This window comes from Bubalus bubalis, chromosome 6 (genome assembly GCF_019923935.1).
Source record: "Bubalus bubalis isolate 160015118507 breed Murrah chromosome 6, NDDB_SH_1, whole genome shotgun sequence".
Taxonomy (NCBI): Eukaryota; Metazoa; Chordata; class Mammalia; order Artiodactyla; family Bovidae; genus Bubalus; species Bubalus bubalis.
Window position 1 is genome coordinate 97,349,215 of NC_059162.1, and position 23,270 is coordinate 97,372,484.

Below are 23,270 nucleotides of genomic sequence, written 5' to 3' on the forward strand. Positions count from 1 at the left end.
TGATTTGCCAAGAGGTCAGTGCCAGGAGAGAGAATTGTGAGAGCACACAGGAGGCTGTTCACTCATCCCTGAGGGATAAAAATGGCTATTTGAATCTATCTTTTTGTACGAGTCAGGTGAACAACTTTAGATGCTATAATAAGCAGTCCCCAAATCTCAATGCTTAATACAGTAAAGGTTCATTACAGTCTGATGCAGGTCAAGTGACTTGTCTGGCAATTTTCCTCCCAGTGTTGACTCAGCGAACTAGCCTTTTTCCCTATTACGATACCATTGATTTTACATGTAGCTTCCATGCCCAAGAGCGAGAATTGGGCAATTGTATATGTGTTTGATGTGTTGATGGCCAGGCCTGGAAGCGGCACTTATTACCACTGCCCACATCCCTTTTGATCCCAACCAAATACCAAGGGAGACTGAGAGATGTTGTCTAGGGTCCAGGAAAGGGATATGGAACTGGTGAGCATCTCCTTAGTTTGCCTTAAATCTTAAGGTTGTCTCAGGGTTACCCAGATAAAGAGAACTTGTATTTCAGGCAGAGGAGATATTCATTATGTGTAAATATGGAGATGAAAGTCACAAGCCTAGAGATTTGAAGTACTCCAGGCAGCTCCATGGACTGAAGTATAGAGTATCAGACCAGAAGTTGTGAGAGCTGAGAATAGGCAGGGGGCAAGGGCCAGATCATACAGGGTCTTTTATAATATATGAAGGGGTTTGGAGTCTGTCCTGTGAGTGATAGGGAGGGATAGAGCAGTTTCAGTTAAAGAAGTGCCATTATTTGTTTACATCTTAAAAGATTGCTCTGAAGCAGCAAGGAAATCAGGTCAGAAGCTATTGTAGTAAAACAAGAAAGAGATGATGGAATGGGGTCAGACTTGGTTCATGTCCTCAATATGCTCATAGGCAGACAGACATACTTTCTAGCCATACTGCAGTGACAAGTATATAAGTATATCTCTACAGTACACAAGGATACCTATACAGTAACAAGTACTGACATCAAGGTCCAAGCAAGAAGCTCCTTGCAGAAGATGAAGGGATTTATTTTAACAGAAGTGAGTGAAGTCGCTCAGTTGTGTCTGAATCTTTGCAGCCCCATGGACTGTAGCCTACCAGGCTACTCCACCCATGGGATTTTCCAGGCAAGAGTACTGGAGTGGGTTGCCATTTCCATTTTAACAGAATATGAGAAGAAATTATGGACAGTTTAAGAAAACTGTATCTCTTTTCTCTCATCCAACAGCCACTTATAAAGATGCAGAAATTGAGGTACAGTGAACAGCTGCTGCTGTTCATGGTTATAGATTATGTGAACATTAGAACCAGAGTTAGGAACTCTGCTTGCCTTCCTTGCTCTGTTCTAATGGACCAACATGAGCCCGTAGTGCCAGTTGAGGCACAAAATATAATTAGGATGGTGATGAAATTAGTATCTGTGGTCTTTGGTATTGCCAGAAAAGTGCTGAATATGTGCAATGAAGAAGAAAAATAACTAGAACTTCAAGCTCAGACCCTATACAGGTTAATTTCCTAGACCCTTTTCTACTCCAGGTAAAATCTAGACTCTCAGACAGGGAAGAGATCTTAGAAACTAAATAATCTCTGGGTATTCCCTGATGCTCCAGTTGTAAGGACTCAGTGTGTTCACTGTGGTGGCCTGAGGTCAATCCTAGTCAGGGAACAAAGATCCTACAAGCCATGCAGCATGGCCAAAAAAATTAAAAAAAATAGATGATCCTTTAAATTTGTTGTGGAGGTACTAACCAGTGCAGTTAGACAAAAAAAGAAATTAGAAGCATAAAAATTTAAAAAGAGGAGATAAAGTTACTAAGTATATATGATAAGATTGTTGTTCAGTCGCTCAGTCATGTCCAACTCTTTGCAACCCCATGGACTTCAGTATGCCAGGCTTCCCTGTCCATCACCAACTCCCAGAGCTTGCTCAAATTCATATCCATCGGGTAAGTGATGCCACCCAACGATCTCATCCTTTCCCAGCATCAGGGTCTTTTCCAATGAGTCAGATCGCATCAGTTGGCCAAAGAATTGTAGCTTCAGCTTCAGCATCAGTCCTTTCAATGAATATTCAGGACTAATTTCCTTTAGGATTGACTGGTTTGATCTCCTTGCAGTCCAAGGGAGTCTCAAGAGTCTTCTCCAACACCACAGTTCAAAATCATCAATTCTTTGGTGCTCAACTTTCTTTATGGTTCAACTCTCACATCCATACATGACTACTGGAAAAACCATAGTTTGACTAGACGGACCTTTGTGAGCAAAGTAATGTTTCTACTTTCTCATATGCTGTCTAGGTTGGTCATAGCTTTTCTTCCAAGGAGCAAGTGTCTTTTAATTTCTGGCTGCAGTCACCATTAGCAGAGATTTTGGAGCCCAAGAAAATAAAGTCTGTCACTGTTTGCATTGTTTCCCCATCTATTTCCCATGAAGTGATGGGACAGGATGCCATGATTTTTGTTTTTTGAATATTGAATTCTAAGCCAGCTTTTTCACTCCCCTCTTTCACTTTCATCAAGAGGCTCTTCAGTTCCTCTTTGCTTTCTGCCATAAGAGTGGTGTCATCTGCATATCAGAGGTTATTGATATTTCTCTCTGCAATCTTTTTTTAACACATTTTTTTAAATTAATTATTTTTTAATTGAAAGATAATTGCTATACAGAATTTTGTTGTTTTCTGTGAAACATCAACATGAATCACCCATAGACATACATATGTCCCCTCTCTTGAACCTTCCCCTCACTTCCCCTCCATCCCATCCCACTAGGTTGATAAGAGCCCCTATTTGAATTCCCTGAGACATACAGCAAATTCCTATTGGCTATCTATTTTACATATGATAATGTAAGTCTCCATGTTGCTCTCTCCATACATCTCAGCTTCTCCTCCCCTCTTCCTGTGTCCATAAGTCTGTTCTCTGTGTCTGCTTCTCCATTGCTGCCTTGAAAATAAATTCATCAGTACCATCTTTCTAGATTCCATATATGTGCTTTGGTATACAATATTTATCTTTCTCTTTCTGACTTACTTCACTCTGTATAATAGGCTCTAGGTTCATCCACCTCACTAGAACTGACTCAGATGTGTTCCTTTTTATGGCTAAGTAAGCTGAAACTCCAATGCTTTGGCCACCTGATGCGAAGAGCTGACTCATTTGAAAAGATCCTGCTGCTGGGAAAGATTGAGGGCAGGAGGAGAAGGGGATGACAGAGGATGATATGGTTGGATGGCATCACCGACTCAATGGACATGGCTTTGGTAGACTCCGGCAGTTGGTGTTGGACAGGGAGGCCTGGCATGCTGCAGTTCATGGGCTCACAGAGTCGGACGACTGAACGACTGAACTGAACTGAACTAGATATTCTGAACTAAATATTGTGTATATGTACCACAACTTCTTTATCCATCATCTTTCAGTGGACATCTAGGTTGCTTCCATGTTCTAGCTATTACAAATAGTGCTGCAATGAACATTGGAGTACATGTGTATTTTTCAATTTTGGTTTCCTCAGGGTATATGCCTCGGCATGGTTGCTGGATCACATGGTGGGTTTATTCCTAGTATTTTAGGAATGTCCATACTGTCTTCCATAGTGGCTGTATCAGTTTACATTCCCACCAACAGTGCAAGAGTGTTCCCTTTTCTCCATTCCCTCTCCAGCATTTATTGTTTGTAGACTTTTGGATGCTGGCCATTCTGACCAGTGTGAGGTGATATCTCATTGTAATTTTGATTTTCATTTCTCTAATAATGAGCATCTTTTCAACAACTGACCAAGGATTAATTTCCAAAATATATAAGCATCTAATACAACTCAATACCAGGAAAAAAAAGAACCCAATCAAAAAGTAGGAAAATGACCTAAACAGACACTTCTCCAAAGAAGACATACAGATTGCTCCCTGCAATCTTGATTCCAGCTTGTGCTTCAACCAGTTAATAAGCAAGGTGACAATATACAGCCTTGATGTATTCCTTTCCCAATTTGGAACCAGTCCGTTGTTCCATGTCCAGTTCTAACTGTTGCTTCTTGACCTACATACAGATTTCTCAGGAGGCAGGGAAGGTGATCTGGTATTCCCATCTCTTGAAGAATTTTCCACAGTTTGTTGTGATCCACACAATCAAAGGCTTTAGTGTAGTCAATGAAGCAGAAGTAGATGTTTTTCTGGAATTCTCGTTGTTTTTCTATGATCCAACAGATGTTGGCAATTTGATCTCTGGTTCTCCTGCCGTTCCTAAATCCAGCTTGAACATCTGGAAGTTCTCAGTTCACATACTATTGAAGCCTAGCTTGGAGAATTTTGAGCATTATTTTGCTTGCTTGTGAGATGAGTGCAATTGTGCGGTAGTTTGAGCATTTTTGGCATTGCCCTTCTTTGGGATTGGAATGAAAACGGACCTTTTCCAGTCCTGTGGCCACTGCTGAGTTTTCCAAATTTGCTGGCATATTGAGAGCAGCACTTTCCCAGCATCATCTTTCAGATTTGAAATAGCTGAGCTGAAATTCCATCATGCCATTAACTTTGTCCGTAGTGATGCTTCCTAAGGCCCACTTGACTTCACATTCCAGGATGCCTGGCTCTAGGTGAGTGATCACACCATCATGATTATCTGGGTCATTAAGATCTCTTTTGTATAGTTCTTTTGTGTATTCTTGCCACCTCTTCTTAATATCTTCTGCTTTTGTTAGGTTCACACTGTTTCTGTCCTTTATTGTGACCATCTTTGCATGAAATGTTCCCAGTATCTCTAATTTTCATGAGACATCTCTAGTCTTTCCCATTCTGTTGTTTTCCTCTCTTTGTTTTCATTGGTCACTGAGGAAGTCTTTCTTATCTCTCTTTGCTATTCTTTGGAATAGCATTCAGATGGGTGTATCTGCATTCAGATGGGTGTATCTTTCCTTTTCTCCTTTGCCTTTTGCTTCTCTTCTTTTCTCAGCTATTTGTAAGGCCTCCCCAGACAACCATTTTGCCTTTTTGCATTTCTTCTTCTTGGGGATGGTTTTTATCACCGCCTCCTGTACAATGTTGCCAGCCTCTGTTCATAGTTCTTCAGGCACTCTATCTATCAATTCTAATCCCTTGACTCTATTTGTCACTCACACTGTATAATCATAAGGGATTTGATTTAGGTCATACCTGGTCTAATATGGCCTAGTGGTTTTCCCTACTTTCTTCAACTTAAGTCTGAATTTTGCAATAAAGAGTTCATGATCTGAGTCAAGTCAGCTTGTTTTTGTTTTGTAGTCTTGTTTTTGTTGACTGTATAGAGCGTCTCCATCTTTGGCTGTGAAGAATATAAATCAATCTGATTTTGGTATTGACCATCTGGTGATGTCCATGTGTAGTGTTATCTCTTGTGTGTTGGGAGAGAGCGTTTGTTATGACCAGTGCATTCTCTTGGCAAAGCTCTGTTAGCCTTTGCCCTGCTTCGTAAGAATAAGAGGTCCCTCTTACTGACTTTTGAAGCATGTAAATCAATCAATATCATTCACTTCTGGTTATTTAAAGTTGAATCACATCAGGTTCTAGGTGTTGGGATGGGGCAGTAGAAGCCAGTCCAGAATGGTTTTCCAAAGATCCAGGTTCTAATTCTTGCTCCTTCACTAACTCACTCCCAGCCCTAATCAGGCAACCTCCCCACCCTGAGCTGATCTGCAAAAGGTCAGAGAAACTGGTTCCAAAAGAGCCCATACCCAGAGCTATAAACTGCAGTTTTTCCTTCCACATTTTTTAAGTCATCTCTCTACTGCCTCCTTTCCTCTGCAGCTCATCAAAAGCTCAGAGGAAAAAACAGACAATTGAAGAAAATAAAATTGCAAAGATGACTTTTATAGGGCTCCTGTTGAATCATTGTGTATTCCACCTTCAAAGCTGAAAATGATGAGTTTAATATCACACAGAGCTGTGCATCTTGTATCTCTCAGAAGGCAGTTTATGCCACCCAGAGAACTGGGAGCTCGGCAAGACACAATTTTTCACTCCAAGTCTGAGGCAAATGAAATGACAATCATCGGGCCCACATTCTAGAAGCAACATGGTTTTCATTTGGTCTTAACTTTGTTTGAAAATGTCCCACAGAGGGAGGATTCTTCTAAGCATGGATTTTTCTTCTTTCCCAGGACTGAATGCTAGAAAGTGGATGGAAAGGTGGCCAGGTCTTGCCTTGGCTGTTTTTAGTGGTGCTCATTGATGGTATTACATTAACTGTGCAAATGGGTCAGGAGACCTGGGTTTCAGTTCCAGTTAGGCCATGAACTTGGACAAGTCCCTTCCCCAGTGGAGGCCCTGTTACTCTCAGGAATGATTAACAGGTATAAATCAGACTGATATATAGGAAGAGAAAGTCAGATTTGAGAGGTATTGAAGTTCTAAGGGCCTGTGTGCTGCAAGCATGCTGTGTTAAGTCATGTCCTGCTCTTTGTGACCCCACGGGCCATAGCACACCAGTCTTCTCTGTCCATGGGATTCTCCAGGCAAGAATACTGGAGTGAGTTACTATTTCCTTCTCTGGGGGTCTTCCTGACCCAGGGATCCAACGCAAGTCTCCTGCATCTCCTGCATTGGCAAGCAGATTCTTTACCACTGAGCCACCTGGAAAGCCCTCTGAGGGCCTGAGAGTTCTCCAGTTCCTGCCAGTCCATTACAGTGTCTGAAGTTATCCCTCTGAGTGGTTTATTTAGTCATTCTGCATCTGGCTACTGAGCATCCTTCACAAACAGGCACTGGGTTCTTTCTAGACACTCTTTCTACTTTCAGGGAGCTCATAAATGAGAAGGTTAATAAATAATACTGTATCAAGGTAGGGAGTGCCTTAAATAGGGAGTGTGAGCAGAGAGCAGAGAAAGACTAGTTACAATCATCTTTATAAATTGCAAGGTTACTTTTCCCATACACTATATACTACTGTGGAGTAGGTGTGGCATCATGAAATGAGGTTAAATAGCAGAATTAACTAAGATGTCCTATGTGAAGCTCCCAGAATGGAATCTGGCATGCATTAACTATGCAATAAATGATAGTGATGACTGTTGCTGAGTTGGATTCCCACTCGAACTCTCCGAGGTTGGAATTAAAATACCCATTTTGAAAATAAAAATTTCAAAGAGGGTACATGATTTAGATTACCCCAGACTCCCTCTGTTAGAAATGACCCAGTTGGGGCAAAACCATTAGCAGGCCCAATGTAAATATAATAATGTTACCTGAAGGTATTTCTCGTTAATCAGAGAAACAAATTCTGCTAAAGCCTTTAGTTATAAATGTGTTTACTGTTCTGGGTAGGCAGCATTACTTCAGAAGGCCTCGAAAGAGGACTGCTAATGGTAGTGCTCGGAGACCTTGAAGACAGATGGTGTTCAAAATAAGGAGAAATTGATCCTCGCTGCTCTCAATCCCTCACATTGCTACAACTGAGTAGACAGAGGGCTAGCTCAAAAGGAAATGGGGTGTGTGTGTGTGTGTGTGTGTTTAAGGCAAACTCTGTGGCCCTGACATCTCATTTGCTATCCTTTCTCTCAACAGAAAACAAGCCTGGAGTTTTATATTGATATCCACGCCCACTCCACCATGATGAATGGTTTCATGTATGGCAACATCTTTGAGGATGAAGAGCGGTTCCAGAGGCAGGCGGTTTTCCCCAAGCTCCTCTGCCAGAACGCCGAGGACTTCTCCTACGTGAGTCAAGAGTTGGCTGTGATCCAGCCCCAGGTCCCCTCCCCAGACCAGCCCTCCTTCCCATTGCCACCCTGTCTTTCACTGAGTTAGATTTGCTTTAGCATTCACAGAACACCTACTTGTGCTGTGTCTTGTGCGGGTGATAAAGACAGACATAAACAAGCTCTGCCCATGCCTGCAAGCAGCCCGTCACCTGTCAGTGAGGGAGACTCTTGGAAAAAACTGCACTCGCTTTGTCTGAGGAGCTGGGCTTTGTTTACCCGAACTGACTCCAGCTTTAACAAGAGAAGAAACTCACTGAGCACCTCCCCGAGTCAGGCCCTGGACCTGGTGTCTGCTTTAACGGACCTCTGGCATTTGTTCTCTTTGTTGTTGTTGTCCAGTTGCCAACTTGTGTCTGACTCTTTGCAACCCCATGGACTGTAAGAGGCTCCTCTGTCCTCTGCTATATCCTAGAGTTTGCTCAGCTTCATGTCCATTCAGTCAATGATGCTATCTAACCATTTTATCCTATGCCATCCCTTTCTTCTTTTGCATTCAATCTTTCCCATCATCAGAGTCTTTTCCAATGAGTCTGCTCTTCGCATCCAGTGGCCAAAGTATTGGATCTCAGCAACAGTCCTTCCAATGAATATTCAGGGTTGGAATGACTGGTTTAAGCTCCTTGCTCTACAGGGGACTCTGAAGAGTCTTCTCTACACCACATCTCAAAAGCATCAATTCTTTGGTGCACAGCCTTCTTTATGGTCCAACTCTTACATCCATACATGACTACTGGAAAAACCATGGCTTTGACTATGTGCACCTTTGTCATCAAAGTAATGTAAATGGCAGTTACTAACTTAAGAACCATGCTGGGCGCTTTCATTTAATAGTCTATGTAACCCATCTTTATAGTAATCCTGCAAATTGGGATTCATATCAGACTTTTCAGATGAGGAAGCTGAGACGCAGAGGTGCTGTAAGATTCGCTCAAGGTCCCATAGCCTGCAGGTGTCCCGCCCTGACTCTCTTCTCCTTTTTTCTGTCTCTCACAGTCTAGCACGTCCTTTAATCGGGATGCCGTGAAAGCAGGAACTGGCCGTCGCTTCCTCGGTGGGCTGCTGGACCACACTTCTTATTGCTACACCCTCGAGGTTTCCTTCTACAGCTACATCATCGGTGGCACCGCAGCTGCTGTGCCCTACACGGAAGAAGCCTGTATCCTTGGCAGTTTCCCCTTTCCCCTCCCCAGCCCTGGGCCAGCTCACATCCAGCTGAGAGTACCCAGGTCTGCCAGGGTTTACCAGATGCCTCAGGAATCTGGTCTCCAACTCAGGTGAGGGCTGAGATCCTGGGCTGAGGATAGATATGGCTGGTTCTGCTGGTATCATCTCTGAATTGTCCTATTTGCCTCCTGCCCTCCTAATGGACACCCCTCCCCATATGCCTCTGCTACACCTCAAGTCTTCCTCAGGCACCTGAACCCATGACCCACCCATACCTGTGCTGGCCTATCTCTCTTTCTCTCCTCTGCCCCCAATAAGAGAGTGAGTCTTCCATCATCTAAGGTATGTAAGCACACAGGCCAGAAGCTCATTCCGAGCCTGCTGAGGAAGACCTTGACTTGGTCTTGAACTCCTCTTTCTCACCCTGAATATATCTCTTTTATAGGTTTTTAAAATTTGTGTTTTTTTTTTATTTTTATTGAAGTATAGTTGATTTACAATGTTGTGCCAATCTCTGCCATATAGCAAAGTGACTTGTATAGATACACATTTATGCATTCTTTTTTAAAGTATTCTTTCCCATTATAGTTTATCCCAAGAGACTGGATTTAATGCCCTGTGCTATACAGTAGGATCTTGTTGCTTATCCATTCTAAGCGTAATAGCTTGCATCTACCAATGCCAAACTCCCGGTCTTTCCCTCTCCCTCCTCCACCTTCTTGGCAACCACAAATCTGGTCTCTAGAACAAGTCTCCTTTTACCTTCCATCTTTCTGTGCTCCAGCTTCCTCCCCTTCTGTTCTTTCCACTCACTGCTTTCTCTTTTGCCTGTCCCCACCTTGTCCCATCGCCTTCTGTCTCTCCCTCTTGCTTCATTTGATGTGTTCCTCCCTTCCCTCCTCTATTTTCTCCCCCTCCCCACCCTCCTTTCCTGTCTCTCTCCCCTCAGCCTCCTTCCACCTTCCCCCCCTTTTCCCACTTGTCCTCTGAGCATCTTTCTATCTGCCTTTGCATTTCCTTTGCCGACTCACTTTTCCTCTTGGCTTACCCATAAAATGTCCACAAGAACCCCCAAGTGTGTCATGATCAAACTAGAGGTCGCCTTCTAGCTTGCTTGATTTTTTAGGAATTGTTTAGTAATTCTAGGTTCCTGAGTGTTGGTTTTCATTTCAAGGTCACTACATAAGGGGTTGTGACTGATTGTGACAGTTTCTGCTTATCTTTACCCTTTTGTTTTGGGTTGACCCATGTCTCCTTTCTGAACACTTAGTTTCTCAGAGAAAGAATTGTAGTTGATGGAGAAGAAAGGAAAAGGATGATATTAACTCTCTGTGTACAGACTCTGTTTCCCCAGAAGTGGGCATCCTCCTTTCAACCATGGGGAGAGTTTATGGAGTTCTCACCACACTCTGTTCAGGAAAGCTTCCTTTTTGGTCAAGACATGACTTGGCACTAGTCCACACTATCCGTTGCACCCTCATGGCTCAGGGATGAACAGTGACCTAGCAGGGAACATGGAGGGCAGGGCGATGTCCTCGGAGGGAGGGGAAAGTAGTTGGCAGACCAGGTGTTAGACCAGTATTCTAGATCCAGCACAAGAATGTAGAGATCATGGTAAGAACGGGGGAGAGTCCCCTCACAGTCACCCTGAAGCCTGCTTTAATGACCACCTGACTCACAGACCAGTGGACAGGCTCTGCTCTACCTCAGAAGACCCTTGCTTTCCAAAGCTCTGGCCATCTCTATGTGCCACAGTGCAACCCCCCCCCCTCACACACACACACACACAGACACACACAACTTGATGGTGTGCAGCACATGGCTTCCCCTGGATCCGCTAACCGCTGCGCTCCACACCTAGACACATCCCACACTGCCCCTGCCTAGCTCACCTTTGCTGTCAGGGCAAAGGAAATAGAAGGAGTTGCCTGGAAGAAGATTTGAGCATTTGCACCTAAGGGATCCCACATGTGACTCATCTCAGTGAGATGAGGGTCCCTCCAGAGGAGGCCTGGACTTAGTTTGTGGCCAGCGTCTGACGTCCAATGTGATGGGTTCTCCTACTCTATGTCAGCACCTCCAACATGCCTTTGTGTTGGAAGCAAATGAATTTCTTGGCAGAATGTCCCTCCCTTGGCCTAGACCCAAGGTTTCCTCCTCTCAACACCCAACCCTTGTTACCCAACCCAGTACACCATTAGTGCATTCTAGGAATCCTACTGAGCACTGGGGTAAAATATTGACCAAGAAGCCATGGGCCCTGACTCACAGAACTTCTGGTCTACTTGGGAGCTGGATAAAGGAAAAGGACACTTATAGTCTGTATAGTAAGTCCTGTTGTGGAGGAATCCCAGGGAGCCATGGGAAATGTCCATTTAAAAATATATGCACCACCATGTGTAAGACAGATGGCCAGTAGGAAGCTGCTGTATGGCACTGGGAGTTCAGCTCATGCTCTGTGATGACCTGGAGGGATGCGATGGGGTAGAGTGGAAGGCAAGAGGGTGGAGATACATGTATACACACAGCTGATTCACGTTGTTGTACAGCAGAAACTAACACAAAACCGTAATTATACTCCGATTAAAAAAAAAAATACACAGTGAGTGTCTGCCATAAGCCAGGTAAAGTTCTAAGCACAGGGGTTGTATTAATAGCAGTGAACATCCTGAAGACAAAAATATCTACCCATAGAGGTTAAGAGGAGTCTCAAACACAGTTTCAGTAGGTCAGGGAAGTCTTCACAGCAGAAGTGACATCTAAACCGACTTTTTAAAATTGAACAGAAATTAGGCAGATTGCCTGGGGTGGGTTGTTGGAGGGAAGGCATCTCAGACAGAGAGGGAAGGAAGGAAGGTGGGCTGTAGGAGCTGTGACAGGTGCATTGTGGCTGAAGGACTGCAGAAGCAGGAGATGAGACCAAAATGGCAGCCTGTGAGGAATTTGAGCTAGAAGGAACATGAAGGCCATGGAGAGCAGTAGAAGGGATTTAAAGAGCAGTGGGAAGCCTCTGGCTGCCATGGGAAGGACAGATGAGAGAAGGCTGTAGGCAGGGGCATGCTGGCAGCTGTTATGACAATCCAGCTGGGAGATGACTCAGGACTAGACTTGAGTGGTGCTGTGCAATGTTTAGAATGTGGAACTGGGAAGACTTGGTCAGCATTTGGATGGGGGTGTTGGTGGGGACCAGGAGCTAGTGACTGGAAGGAGTGCAGGGCAGTGGGTAGTGAGATGGAGCAGAAGCTGAGCAGGCCACCATGCTGTTGGAGCCACTCAGTCTCATCTGCCATCCAGGGGACAAGAAGAGGAACCTGGAGTTTCTCCAAGGACATGCAGGCCGAGTCAACACACACAAGCATGATTTAACCTAGTTCTTGTTTGAAATGCATTTAAAAAAAAAAAAAGCCTTCATCTCCTAACAGAGGGAGACTTCAGGCAGACAGATTGTGATCCTTGTTGGCTGTTGGCTTCGTGTCCCAATCAGAAAAAGAAATTACATGGTCTGATAGGAATGGCAATATGGTCTGGGAGGATGTCCTCCAGACTGGGAGTCAGGAGACCTGGATCTGATTAGAACACCAGCATCGTCCCCGAGCATGCCCTTCAGCAAGTCCTCCAAGCTCTCTGAGGCGAGCTGTGTCTCCTTCACAAAGGCACCAAGAGCCTTCCTGCTTTCTTGACCCCAGCAATGGGAACTCAAGAGATACTCGTGAAAAGAGAGCAGACTTTCCACTTAGACAAATCAGGTTTGAATTCAGGTTCAGACCGTCACTGGTTGCGTCACCTTGGGCGAATTATGTAACCTCACTGCACCTCAGTGCCCTTGTCTGTAGCAGGAGGACCTAGTTAATACTTAACCTCATTGAGCTGCATGGACGTTAAATGAAATAACATACTGGAGTGTGCACCTTAGGTTTTAAATATTAAGCCAACTCATTGGAAAAGACCCTGATGCTGGGAAAGACTGAGGGCAGAAGGAGAAGAGGGCGACAGAGGATGAGATGGCTGGATGACATCACTGATGCAATGGATATGAACTTGGGCAAATTCTGGGAGATAGTGAGGGACAGGGAGGCCTGGCTGCAGTCCATGGGGTCTCAAAGAGCCAGATACAACTGGGTGACTGAACAACAACAATAATTGATTAGAACATTGTAACTGTAAATGATGACTCACATGTATGTAAAAGAAAATAGCTGGGGCTGTTAGACCAAGAGGCCAGGGGTTGTGCTGGTAAGGTTCATGGGGCAAAGGGTCTTGGTGGGGTCGCCACAGTTGAGAACCTAGACCTCAGAACAGCATCTGACTCACACAGTGAGTGGGCATATGAGATTCCCATGGTGAGGTTTTTTAGGTCTGTCATCTCGAGTGTCCCCTTCCCAGCCTTGGGAACCACAGAGGCCACATTAGCTATCAGAAGATGCTAAGTGAGAGGAAGATCAGGGAAGGGTGGGGGAGGTGGGGAATCCTGAGGGATATCTCACCCAGGCCCACAACAGTGTCCACCTCCTCACACTCCACACCATATGTATCAATGTTAGTCGGTGTTAGTCGCTCAGTCGTGTCCGACTCTTTGCAATTCCATGGACTATAGTCTGCCAGGCTCCTCTGTCCATGGAATTCTCCTGGTAAGAATACTGGAATGGGTCACCATTTCCTTTTCCAGGGGATCTTCCTGACCCAGGGACCAAACCTAGGTTTCCTGTATTGCAGGCAGGTTATTTAACATCTGAGCCACCAGAGAAGCCCAGAACATATGTATCTGTCAGCTTAATTTTTCTCTCTGGAAAAGCCCCAGCTAAACATTACAAAGCTCTTGCTCTCTGACTCTCTTCCTCTACTATATCAGGATAATATAGCAATGGACACAGACAGTCACTGATGCTTCCCTAGCTGTGTGACCTTGGGCTGGTTACCTCACCACTCTGAGCCTGTCCCCCTATTTGTAATATAAAAATAATAATACTGACTTTGCACAGTTATCAGAGGAGTGCAATGATACAAATCCCCTGGCCTGCCTGACACCTGATAGGTCCTCAACAAATGTTCTTCTGTCCCCAGTTTTTTCAGCCCCATGCAGACTGCATGACTTTGCTTCCAAAGATTATCCTTTAACCAGATGATCTTGAAAGCTAGCAACAAGGGCCTGAATCTTTTTTTTCTTTTTAAAAATTAATTAACTAATTTTTTAATTGGAGGATAATTGCTTTACAATGCTGTGTTGGTTTGAATCTTGATTCCATCGTTATTACTGGGTAGCTTAAAGCAGGCCCTGTCCTTTTTCTTAGGCTCAGTGTCTGATATTTCTAACCTGTCAGAGCTGCAGAATGAAATTATGTGTGGACTTGCCTCTATTCTGGTCCCTTCAAGCCCTGATATTCTAAGATTTTGCTGATTCTAAAACTAAAATTTTATAATTCTCTGCTTAGATGAAATCTTGATATCAAGAATCCACAGTTGTGACATATGTGAGTCTTAAGACTGAGTGACTCCTTAGGCATGAGTTTCAATCCCACAGGGAAAATCAGTACGAAAGTGTCCTAGATGATTGATCAAGCCAAGACGATAGCTACTTTCGTTCTTCAGTTAAAGGGCTCTTAATTGAGGGGTTTATAGATGGGCTTTAGGAAAAGCTTATGAGCTGTCTAAAATTTATGCGAAACTGTGAGTAAAGATGCAGAGTTCATTTTCTGGGAGGAAGATTGATAACTTTCAACAGAACCTAAAAGAAAGCCATGCTTAGCATCTGCTGCCCTGGCTGGTGGCCTCTGTCTGGGCCATGGCAAGAACACAGCTCTGGTCAGTGTTGCAGGTGTGAGTTCTGCTTTGGATCTCTCTAGCTGAGGGCCCTAATTAGTTATTTAACCTCAGTTCCCTCATCTGGAAAGTGAGGATAATGATTATTTACCCAAGGCAGTGGCACCCCACTCCAGTACTCTTGCCTGGAAAATCCCATGGACGGAGGAGCCTGGTAGGCTGCAGTCCATGGGGTCGCTAAGAGTTGGACACGACTGAGCAACTTCACTTTCACTTTTCACTTTCATGCATTGGAGAAGGAACTGACAACCCACTCCAGTGTTCTTGCCTGGAGAATCTCAGGGACGGGGGAGCCTGGTGGGCTGCCGTCTATGGGATTGCACAGAGTCGGACACAACTGAAGTGACTTAGCATAGCATAGCATAGGGTTGTTTTGAGGGTTACATGGGAGAAAGCAGATAAATAACGGGGCATTTACTCAGTGCTGTTAAATATTAGTTCCCTCGCCTCCCTTCCCATGGTTTGTTGTTTTTGTTGTTGTTGTGAAATGTTAAATTCCTGAGAATTTGGGGCCATTCTTCAGCAAACCTTATTTACATTTTATTGGCCTGCCAAGTCATAAATATGCTCTGTTCAAACAATTTTTTAAAAAAGAGAGAGAGAAAGGCTAAACTGGGATCATAAAATAACCCAGAGTTTCTCTGGCCTTTGTTTATGGTCTGGTTTCAAGCCAAAAGGAAATAGCTCTTTGACATATGGATGAGAAAAACATTGGGAACAGAGACTGAGGGTCCTTAGTAGACTGTTTTCCACACACACTTATAGCTGTGGGCACTTTGAAATCAGAAAATGCTGGCTCTAGGAGAAGGAAATGGCTGTGTAGCCAAGAGAAAATGCAGAGATTTAGAATTCAGTTAGTTGTCATGGTCTCAATTCACAGCCCACTCTGTGCCTTGCACAGGTCCTCTGAAGCATATGGCAGACATTGGAGATACCATTTATTTACTCATCCATCACGTGAAACTCACTAGACACTAAAAATTGGGAGATGAATAAGGCATGGTCCCTGCCTTCAAAAAGGAGACAGTTTTGAGAGGAGAGGAAGCAGCACAGAGGGGTAAATAATCAGCCAGAGGGAAGCTCTGCTGGCTCGTGACTCCCATGGGAGCTCTGTAACCATGCAGGAGTGCTGGGGAAGAAGAGGGAAGAAAGACGTCCTGGAGGAAGAGAAACTAGGTCTCAGACCTCCAGAATGGCTGTGATGCAGGCAGGAGAAGAGGGTGAAGGCGCCTTCCTGGCAGAGGGAGACATAAAGGAGAGAGCCCAGATGCCAGAGAAAGAATGTACATCCAAAGTATTGGAAGGTAGGAAGTTGGGTTGGGCTAGAAACAGCAAGTGATAAATAAATATGGGCAGAACCAGACCATGAATAGAAGGGAAAAGATTTGTGAACAGTATAACAGGAATATTAAACAAGCTGTACACACAAGGTACAATTATGAAATATGTTTTATCTCCCATTGACCCTACAGATAGATGCATATGTATTCTACATCTAGATCTAGAGATATAACAACTCTTGCAGATCCCGTGACTTCCCAGTCACTCTCAGGAAATTAAAAGTTTTCTAATTAATTCTGGTCACAAGACAGTCTCAGTTCAGCAATGACTATGTCTGGTCCAATCAAAGTCATTGAGCCTTTTCAAAGCTAAAACCTTCCCATCGTCTAGCTCAGGCCTCAGGTGCTCAAGGTGACTCCTGTTTCCCTGGCTTGACTTCCAGCCCTTTACCCCATCTGGCTAACCCCAGATGTTTACCCCTCTGAGGTTGAGCAGGATCAGGGAAAAGGGAAAGGGAAGGGAAGGTCTTCGGGGATGAGTGCTCCCAGAAAGGGCCTGGGCAATGCCTATGAGCTTCCTCAGACACATCAGCCCCAGGGCTAAAGAGCTGCTGATAGGGGCAAGGGTTCCCTTCCATGGATCCCACCTCAGTCTCTGGTGATCTGGTGGTTCACCTCCATTGGGACACTCTGCCCTCTAGTGGCCCTCTTGTCTAAAGGAGAGCTAAAGTTTACAAATCTGGTTTTCTGGTTTTGATGTCCAAGTCCTGCCTGGTAATTTCACATATACGTGGGATCTGAAAAAATTGGTATAGATGATCTTATTTACAAGCCAGAAATAGAGACACAGATGTAGGAAAAAAACATGGGTACCAAAGGGAAAGGCAAGGATGGGGTGAATTGGGAGATTGAGACTGACATATATACACTATTGATACTATGTATAAGATAGATAACTATGGGGCTTCCCTGGTGGCCCAGACAGTAAAGAATTCGCCTGCAATACAGGGAACATGGGTTCAATACCTGGGTTGGGAAGATCCCCTGGAGGAGGGCATGGCAACCCACTCCAGTATTCTTGTCTGGAGAATCCCCAAGGACAGAGGAGCCTGGTGGGCTACAGTCCATGGGGTCACAAAGAGTTGGACATGATGGAGTGACTAAGCACATGTGTAAGCACATTAGAGCACATGAAACTCTACTCAGTGGAAGGAAATCTGAAAAAAGGGGGGGTATATGTGATGTATAGCAAATATATATGTTACGTGTAGCTGTACAGTAGACCCTAAAACAACACTATAAAAACAGCTATACCCCAATAAAAATTTATAAAAAAGAATCAGCAAAAAAAAAAAAAAAAAGTGGTATCTACAGACTTGAGATCTCAGCTAAAATCAAGACTAGTACAGTTCCATCTTAATAGCATGTTCCAATATCTAGCTGGTAGAATTTCTATTGATTGCCTGGGTAAAGGAAGAAATCAAGGAAGATGCCCAGTTTCCCGACTTTAACAACATGGTAGATGGTGGGGCCAATCATTTAAATACAGAGTATTAGAGAAAAGGGTTGGAGAGCGGGATATTCTGAGCTCGGTTTGGACTGTGTTAAGTGTAGGGGACTCATATGACATACAAATGGAGACGTCTGATAGGCAGATAGGTCTGTGGGTCAAATGTTCTGGGGAGACACCTGAGCTTCAGACAGACTTTTCAAAAGCTACCGTAGAGTCATAATGAAGGAAGTGATTTTCTTGGTGTGCACAGACAAGGTGGATTTTCCTTTAAGTTGGTAAAAAGAATGCAGGGCTGGGAGTCACGATCCCAGTTCCAGGATGGCTTCTGCCTCTCCCTGCTCTCATAAAGCTGTGTGGCCTTGGTTAAATCACTTTACTTCTCTGGCTAAAGCCTGTACTGGGTAGACCCTCAGTGAGTGAATGAATGAGGGAATGAATGAAATGGAAGCAGACCTCACCAGCATCTGCTAGTTGGCTCACTAATAGAACAATGAGTTACCAGAATATATATGTGAGCTGGGGTGGTTAGCAGGAGGAGAGGGGTACTTCCTTAATTTTCTTTCTTGGGGATGAGCCTTCATTTTTTAGGCAGAAGAATAGAAAGCAGTCAGGTCTGACTTGATGGGTGGCACAGAAACACATCCAGGTACTTCTCAGTTCCTGTTTTTGATGGCCAAGATCAAGCCTTTGTTAAGATTCATAAACAAACAAACAGAAAACACTTTAACAAGAAGGCTTTGGTAACAGGAGACTAAATGGGACTGAAACTGGTTGGATTTGTTTTTCCCCCTCCATGCAGACAGGGACTAGAACTTGGTCCTTAAATATGAATGCTTACTGAATGACTGGCAGAGTAAATGAATGACTAATAGTAGAAGTAATCATGGTAGAAATAATAATGTTGCTTCATAAGATGGCTCAGGCTCCCTGCATTGGAGGATTGGCTTAGCCTCCAACTTGCCATGTAGATTTGGGGAATTCATTTCCCTTTGGGTTCAAATTTTTCTATCTTTAGGCTAGAAATTTAAGATCTCCAAGTTTATTTCTAAATCATTAGATAAGTAGGTAGGTAGATAGATAGATAGACAGACAGAGAGACTGACAGTCAGATACAGAAAGAATCATTTGATTTTTGACCTTTGAGATAAGTCCCTTTTACATATAGGAAAAGTAAAGCCCAGAAAAGTCAAATAATGTGCCCCAGGCTGCTCTCTCAGTTCTGCCTGGTAGACTTTGTCTTACTTTTTCCCCTACTCTGCCATCAGCCCAGTTTCCCTCTACTTCCCAGGAGGACAAAACCCTACAGAGCCTGGGACCCACTAGCCAGCTCTTAACCACCCTATAGCCTCGCTGTATGTAACCCCCCCACCAGGATGGACATATTTGTAGTTTCCCATCATCTGGATGACAATAGCCGAGCTGCCTTGCTCTTCATGAATCCTGCCTTGACCCTTCTGCCTCCCACCTGCAGAGTCAAGTACACCTTCTGCCCAGGGCTGGAAAACCTAAATGTCACTACCTTCCCCCAGCCTCCTTCATCCCTCTAAATGAGGTTTCTAAGGGTTTTATCTGCTGTTGTCAAGTTTATAGTCGTAATTCGAAATGCTGTTAATATTACTGACAGCAGAGAGCTACAAATTACAAAGTTGTAAAGTTACTTTACGGTGATAACTGTCAGCCTTCACTAGCAGCGCTGCAAGGCTCCATGGAAACCAGGTTGATGATAAAAAGAATTGATATTGTCTCAGGATTATGACTGTTAGCTAATGGCTGGAGAAATCCTGGCTGGTTCTTAAGTAACTTGAACATGTTTGTTTCTATTCATGTTCACTTGCACACTTATATATACACTTACTTGTGTTTCTATTATCTTATTGTACAAATGTAGGAAGAAGCACCAAAATAGGAGGACTTTACCCTAAATCTGTTCCAAGAATTTGCAGATTTGGGTCTTTGACCAGCCCTAACGACACTGAGTGGGGCTATCTGCCACATTGTAGGTATTTAATAAATAATTGTTGAGTGGATGAATGCCTAGAACACTTAAAGGGCTTAGGCAATACTAAGAACAAAGGTATTGAAAAAAATCTGTCTTTACAGTAAACCAAGAAAACAAAAGCAGTTGTGGAAGTACTGATTTGGGGGAATGAGATTTCCTGTGTGATAAGATGGTTTAGGCATCTTAATTCACACTTAATAATACTATTAAGCTTGGTATTAGTCCACAAGGCAGATGTATCAGCCCCCACACCCACCACTCACTGCTCTCCTGCCAAAACTGATGTCGATTGGCTGCATTAATAGCAGCAATTGTTGGGAGCGAGGAGGTGCTGTCCTTTCTTTGCCCTGTTGTGTCGGGGGCCCCTGGAGCCCAGGCTTGATTACTGCCCACTCGCCACCTATTCAGGCCACTGAGAAAATGGTGCATGGCCTCTGAAGAACTAGAATGGGAGGGGAAGGCAAAACTGGGTTTAACATCTGTCCAGACTTGCCTGAAACTGAGGGGTTTCCTGGGACAGGGAACTCGTGGTGTTAAAGCCAGGACAGACCTAGGTAAAGCAAGATGGTTGTCACCCTACCGTATTATGGCCTAGGAGGAACTGGCCAGGGAACTGGGGATATTCTCCTTGAAAAGAAAACATCTAGCCTCTTTGCTTTGGTCAAATTCTAAAGAGTCCTCAAGGAGCAGAGGGAGTAGTCTGTTCTCTGTGGCCCTAGAGGTCAGAATGAGAGCCAGAGGAGGTAGCTCCAGTTTTTACCTCTACCTGCAAGGGCCACACTTACTGACTGCTTATTATGTACCTGGCCTGGTTTCTGGGGATGCCAAGAAGAGTGGCAACAGCCTCTGCCTGGAGAAGTTCCCCAGGTGGTGGGTGAATAGGCAAGAGAGTAACTGTAGTACTTGTGTTGTGACAGAGCGGGTGCAGAGGGGGCAAGAAGGGGCACTGACCTGAAAGAGACTTGTGGACTGCAAGGGCGATGTGTGCAGAGTCCAGGCACCTGGAGAGCTGCTTCCTTCCTCTGGACAAGTCCAGGCCTTGGGGTGCAAGCTGGAGAGTGAGAAACAGTGAGGTTGGAGAGGGCTGCAGGAGCCAGCCAGCAAAAGGCAAACCAGGGTTGCAGGGAGAGGACATGACGGGGGGGGGGGGTGTGGGGACAGTCCGGGGAGGCAGGCGAGTGCTACTGACAAATGCGCGCCACCTCAAGTTACATCCTCTGCCCAGCTTCCCACCACTCCTTTCATCTTTAAAAGCATGTGCCCCCCCCGGACACAGGCTGTGAAAGAAAATCAAGTCAAAGAATCCCCCCCCTTTCCTGATTTTCCAAGGGAACCAAGAGTTCCAGTTTCTCTGATCATTTCATCTGACTAGAGGTTTGTTGTTGTTCAGTCGCTAAGCCGTGCCCACCTCTTTACGTCCCCATGAACTTCAGCACACAAGGCTTCCCTGTCCTTCACTATCTCCTGGAGTTTGCTCAAACTCATGTCCATTGAGTCAGTGATGCCATCCTATAGTCCATGTGGTCGCAAAGAATCAGACGTGACTGAGTGACCAGCACTTCCACTATCACTGACCAGAGGTTTGGGGGTTATCTTATTGGCATCATTGGGCAGTGGACAGTGTTCTTATGTGAGACTCTTGAGCCATGGATTTTATTAATCTGTTCTTTGCCACTGATTTGCTGTGTGAAGCTGAACAGATCACTAGCCCTCCCTGCATCCCATTTTCCCATCTGTGGAATGAAGGGTTTGGACAAAGGACCCCCATCCTCCAGGCCTCATTTAAAGGACCTGTTGAGTTTAGGTCTAACTCATGTTTATCAAGTACACAGCCATCCCTAGGATTTTGTCAAATCCCTGTGGGCACAGGCCATTCACCACAGGTCCACTAACCCTCCCATTCTTCCAGAAAGACTTGGAACCAGCACCTCAACTCTCACTTCCCAAGCAGCAAAAGCTGCATGCCCGGCGGGACACGCTGCCTGTCTGGGGTTTCTTATCCATCAATATTTTCCTCAAGATGATAAATGTCCTGCCAATAAGAGGAGGCAGCTGCCAACCCTGTCTGAGACAGGGCCTGTAGCTGAAGTCGCAGCCGTGCCTGGCATGCTGATGTGTCTGGAGAGGCAGGAGGTGGGAGTTGTGGCTGGGAAGATGAAAGACGGAACTTAGAGAGAGGAGGTCAGGACCACTGCTCTCAGTCTATGCAGATTTTGCCATGAGTCGGTGGAGATGAGAGAGGAGACAGAGTATGCTAGGATTTTAGTTCAAAGCAAAATATTTTTACAGCATTTACACAGCTCCTACAGGATGCTAAGCTCTGATTAGACCATCAGGAAGTGAACAACCCTTATCTGTGTATAAAGTGCGTTCAGAACCATCATCTTGCTTGATTCCACCAACAATTCAGAGAGATGAGTACCTTTATTTTTATAAACAAGAGGGGAGCATGCTGTCCTTGAGTGCTTATTCTAAGCCATGCCCAGTCCCCGGCTCTAAAAGTACAGAAACAGATGGAAGAAGCCTGCTCGGGTGACACAGTCTATAGGAGATGGAGCAGTCCACTCCCAGAAGCTTGAATTTGTTTCTTCTGATATCAAATTTAAATCTGAGTGCCCCACTAGAGTACAGTTTCTCTGATGAAATCAGCCATGTGATCAAGGAGCTAATTACAGCTGAGTTGTAACTAAGAGATGCCTTTGTTCCATAAGAGGATGAAAAGAGCCTGGCCTTTGGAGCCAGGTTCACCTGGGTACAGATCTTGGCTCTGTTACTTACTAGTTGTGTGACCTTGGGCAAGAGACCTGCTCCCTCTCAGACTGACTTTGCCTGTCTATAACAGTGATGATTATGCTACTTACCTCATAGGGTTGTTTCAAGTAGATAGAAACAAAAAATTCTCAGGTGCCTCAAATAGTAGATTACCTGGAACATGGTATGCACTCAATAAATGGTATTATTATTGTTTCTAATCAAGTACTGAATTACATGAATTCTAAGTAATGAGCATCTGGGCTATAAGGAAGAAGTGACATCAGTGCAGGCTGGACATTTCATGGAAACTTCCATGAAGGTTCTTAAGATTCTAAAAAGGTTCCTAAGACTCTTAAATAGCAGTCCTCCTAAAAGTGCGTTTGAAGTTCTCACATATCCCAACAGAGTCAGACTTCATCATCTGGACTCATGTGCACAGTTAAGAACTTTTCATCAGGACAAAGTCATTACTGATGAGGCTTAGTCTGTGATCAGGATGTGGGACTGAGAGCAAGACTCAGCGTGTGACAAGGTGAGGTATTTGGAGAACATATGTCAGCATGGACTCCCCTGGTGGCTCAGATGGTAAAAAGCCTGTCTACAGTGTGGGAGACCTGGGTTCGATCCCTGGGTTGGGAAGATCCCCTGGAGAAGGAAATGGAAACCCACTCCAGTATTATTGCCTGGACAATTCCATGGATGGAGGGCCCTGGTGGGCTATGGTCCTCAAAGAGTCAGACGTGATTGAGCAACCAACACACAACCCTATGTAAGCACTCCTTAATCCTGATGTTGAGGAAACAGTAACATGTTTGCGTTCTTCTCATGGAAAGTAAAGACTGGAAAGTGCCATTATTTTTTTTTTCCTTTTTTTATGTGATCACAGACAAGTGACACTCCATCTCGGTGCCTCGGTCTTCCTGCTGTTGCCCGCCTTGTGCATGGTTGTGCAAATCAGATGGCAGAGGGTAGAAGAAATGGTTCTGAAATCTAGTCT

At 44.6% G+C, this 23,270-nt stretch overlaps 1 protein-coding gene across 1 annotated transcript in view; it reads left to right on the forward strand.

Annotated features, from left to right (window-relative positions):
- The window catches only part of AGBL4 (AGBL carboxypeptidase 4), a 1,467,749-nt gene that overhangs the window by 1,411,467 nt on the left and 33,012 nt on the right, over positions 1-23,270 (forward strand). Inside the window, exons 10-11 of the mRNA XM_044945032.2 lie at positions 7,550-7,702; positions 8,740-8,902. Coding sequence (XP_044800967.1) covers positions 7,550-7,702; positions 8,740-8,902 — 316 coding nt within the window. The remainder of the gene's footprint in view (positions 1-7,549; positions 7,703-8,739; positions 8,903-23,270) is intronic.